Source organism: Hipposideros armiger, unplaced genomic scaffold, assembly GCF_001890085.2.
Source record: "Hipposideros armiger isolate ML-2016 unplaced genomic scaffold, ASM189008v1 scaffold_19, whole genome shotgun sequence".
Classification (NCBI taxonomy): Eukaryota; Metazoa; Chordata; class Mammalia; order Chiroptera; family Hipposideridae; genus Hipposideros; species Hipposideros armiger.
In genome coordinates this window covers 4,537,402-4,541,473 of record NW_017731369.1, presented here as the reverse complement: position 1 = coordinate 4,541,473, position 4,072 = coordinate 4,537,402, and the positions used below count along the sequence as shown (strand labels likewise).

Here is a 4,072-nt window from a genome sequence, read left to right as displayed (position 1 = left end):
CAGAAAGAATAAGAGAATTAGCAAATCATCATGTGCCCTAATGAAATATTGCATCTCGGCAGTGCTTCCCAATGGCTGCTAAAGCAATTGGGAGGAAGATCGATTGGGGGACGCTATAATGGCTGGATCAGGCTGACAACACCTGAGCCCGCTAATCAATTTTAAAGTTACGAGAAGAGAGGCTACCAGATATTACAGGCCTTGTGATGTGATGTGATGCAACACCACGCCCCAAAGTTAAAGATTGAACCTGGATCTGATAAAGCGTCTGGCTCCATTATCATTTTACAAGGAATATTGTGGTGCAGCACACCATGAGGATGAAATCAACCAACTCCAGAATGGGGCACATTACCAGAGAAAGGACCCAGTGTCTTCAACAGATTAATGGGGTGGACAGGGAAGGGGAACTGTGAGAGACCAAGAGATCTGAGACACAGATAATCCAAATACCATATGTGGGTCTGGTTTGGATTTGAACAACCCAATGGTCAAAACACATATTTGAGACAAATGCAAAAAACTGAGTATGGTCTGTACATTAGATGTAGTTATAGCCTTTTAGTTAGGATGACAGTATTTTTATTTTGCTAAAAAGGGGTCCTTATCTGTCAGAGGTACACACTGAAGTATTTGTGGATGAAATGATATGGCATCTGGCATTTAATACACTCCAGCTAAAAATACAAAGAGGAAAAGAGTGTGAAAGGAGGAAAGAAGGCAGGAAGAAAGGAGGGAAGGAGGGAGGGAGGTTGGGAGAGAGGAATGAAGCAGAGGAAAGAAGAGAGATTCACTATCTAAAGAACATTTTAAAAACGCAAATTTTGGGGGTGTGTTTTACCAAATCGGGCATGCTCTCCAGAACGCTCACGATCTCGGGGTCCCTCAGCTTATTGTGGGAAAGGTCAAGGACGCAAAGTTTCAAACACTCCTTTAGATGCTGAATGTCTTCCACCGTCTCTAAGTGATTGTGGGCTATCTGGAGCGTGTTCAGGACTGGCAGACAGGCTGAAAGGCGAAGTCAGCAGAAGTAAGCAACAAAGGTATCAAAATGTTTCTTGCCCGTCATCATATAAAATTTGAGAACCTCCCCCAGGGGAAAGTGGTCGCCATAATGGCACTGCTCGCAGAGGGCATGCTCACAGAGGTTTTCAATGGTCTTGATGTAATTGTTGCTGAGGTTCAGAGCATCCAGTTTCTGCAGAGGTTCTAGGTTCTCGATTTTACGAAGCAAGTTCACTTGCAAGAAGAGGCAACGCAACTCGGTTTGGGCCTCCAGGTTCTCGATTTTCTGAATTCCATTGCACTCCAGCCAGAGACAACGCAGGCCTGTGTACTCTTCCAAGTTCTCGATGCGATCGAAACCTAGTGAGAAGGAAGGGGGTGTCGATTAAGCTCCTCCATGCAGATAAGAGACACAGGGGTCACCGTGCTTTTTGCCTACCTGCCTAATATCCACACCTTCTTCCTCTAGTGACGCCACTGCCACCTTTCTTTGAGGAACCTCCTCTCTGATAACTACCCCATGGCTCTCAGAGTCACAGTGATTCATTTGGGGCTGGTCACNCTGTTGGCAGCTCAGCTCGGGCCATGAATCAAACCGATGACCCTGTTGCTCAGAGCTCACACTCTTGAATGAACTCTTAACCAACTGAGCCACTCGGCCGGCTCTTGTGTTGTGGGGTGGTTTTTTTTTTGGTATCTTTATGTCTAGCAACTGGTCCAGCATGGAGGCCGGCAACACAGTGTGTGGTTAGATGCATGAACTCTGGAGCCAGACTGCCTAGGTTGATATTCTTGCTCCATCCAACACCTAGCTGTGCAGCCTTGGGCAAGTTGCTTAACCTAACTGTTTCTCAATTTCCTCATCTGTAAAATGGGAGTGAGAATAGTACCTACCTCTCAGACTTACTGGAAGGTTGAATCAGTCAATACAAGATGTGCTTAGAACAGCGCCAGGCAAAGAGTGAGAGCACTAAGTGTTAGCTATTAGTTGTCCTGTATACAGTTGGTCCTCAAACGTTAGAGATTAATTGCCCAGTTCTGTTTCTTAGTACGCAGGCCCAGAAAACTAGAAAGGCACTCTGGAAATTGACCATGCTCAGTTTAAGTCTTAAATTGTGAAGTTAGAAATGAAGCACCGTTTAGAAATTAAGGAAGTGGGCAGGGGGCAAAGTTGTGCCCACAGGTTTAAACTGAAGGAACTCCCTCGTGGGCAGAGAAGCAGGGCCATCCTTCCAGGTGGGCAGAGTGGGCACCAGCTGCCCAGGAGGCCAAAGGTGCAAGAAAACACCTCCCCACTCCTTGCCCCACCAAGCTCCAACTCCTGGAGGCGGCAGTGATACAAGGTGTGCATTTCTCATTTCTCACGGTGCTCATTCCTTGGATCCAAGCATTTAAGACTGTTACCAAAACGGGAAGCGTGTCAGGAAGGAGCGGGTTCATGAGGCTGTGGTTGATTAACCATAAGGTCAGGCAGCCCCCTCGCTCAGCTGGGCAGTCACATCGGGCAGCTGGAGCAGCGACAGGCCAGGAAGATGGCAGCAATGGCTTACTGGGCAGCTGTCCATACAAGATTGGAGGCTCTGATGATAAAATATAATTTTCTCAACCATTATGTATAAGGCTAGCTGGACAGAATTGCTCAGCAATGGAGCTTCTTTGGGGGATAACAAGAGTTTTGTAGACCTAGTTCAAGGGGAATTATTTGGGCCAGCGCTTCTGAGATCTTATTAAAATGCAGATGCAGCTCAGTAGGCCTGCGCAGGGCCTGGTATTCTGTATTCTAACTGGCTCCCAGGGGATGTCAAGCCTGCTGGTCGAAGGACCACGCTTAGGGGGGATGAGGATTTTGAAGGTTTGCATCTGATGACCTGTTTTATCAGCGGTGAAGCAGATACTTATCTCCACATGGAACTGTTTACATACATTGATGAAGAGCTTCTCTGTCTCCAGCACAATGGTTTCCAAATCTTCATCAAGCTCTGTGCCTGATGCACCCTCATTGGCTGCCGTCTGAGGAGTTGATTCTAAGGAACAACAACACAGAGTTATTAATCTCGGAGTTAGTTTTATACACAGCAGGCAGATTGACAAGGCCAAGGTCATGGATTCCAAGCGCAGAGGAAGGACAAAACCCTCCTTGGTCTGAAAGGCCAGCTCCTGTGATAGGAGCTGCGAGAGTCCCCAGATAAGGATGGGATTATGTCTAAAAAGAAAGGAAAAGGAGAGAGCGGTCCCCTTTTTGAACCTGGAGACAATTCCAACGAGATGGAAGTGCCAGCCAATAAATCAATGCAGAATACACAGGAATCTTGGAAAAGGCCTGATGGATGGGCAAGGAGACTGAGAAAGGTGATAACGTCAAAGGCCAACTTGGAAGCCAGAGAGGAGGCAAGCTGGAGAGCCATAGCCCTGTCGGGAAGGGCGGAACCCACCACCTTCTTGGACTGCCTGTCCGTCAGGACACACGCCCCTCCCACTGCACAAGTGTCCGGGCGGCCTGTTTAACCATCTCGAGTTTGACTGGGGAATAAATACGGAATCAAGATCGGGTTCCTCTTCCTCCTCCAGGCCCCCACTTTTCACACTTCCCAAGGCTGTATCCTTGGGTCTTGCTCTCTGCTCTCTCTTCAGTCTCATGGTTTCAGTTGTTACATTAGAGATTGATGGCCCAACTTTTCTCATGACACATAGGTCCAGGGTGTCCACCCTGAGTGATGGCCATGCCCAGCCTGACTCAGACAGCCACATTGGGGCACCAGTTTAGGATGAAACAGGGAAGCAGACAGGGCTTCTGTAGGTACTGGTTTGGATGACCCCAGGCCCACAACACAGCTCTACTATTTATTTGCTCTGCAACTTGGAACAAATTACTTCACCTCTCTGATCCTCCGTTTCCAAGTCCATACAACGAGGCAATGATGATAGCACCTGGCTCATAAGGTTGTTGGGAAGGTGAAGCAAGACAGCCTGTGAAGCCGTGGCCTTCACCGAGTACCCATACATGTTGGGTAAACATGGAGCTGGATTTTGTCTCAATTTCCCGACCTCACATGCTGCAATTAACCCG

At 47.8% G+C, this 4,072-nt stretch overlaps 1 protein-coding gene across 1 annotated transcript in view; it reads right to left on the bottom strand.

Annotated features, from left to right (window-relative positions):
• The window catches only part of DNAAF1 (dynein axonemal assembly factor 1), a 10,349-nt gene that overhangs the window by 5,415 nt on the left and 862 nt on the right, over positions 1–4,072 (bottom strand). Inside the window, exons 2-4 of the mRNA XM_019634792.1 lie at positions 2,929–3,029; positions 1,144–1,369; positions 842–1,008 (exon numbers count right to left, since the gene is read on the bottom strand). Of these exons, the coding sequence (XP_019490337.1) occupies positions 842–1,008; positions 1,144–1,369; positions 2,929–3,029 (494 nt within the window). The remainder of the gene's footprint in view (positions 1–841; positions 1,009–1,143; positions 1,370–2,928; positions 3,030–4,072) is intronic.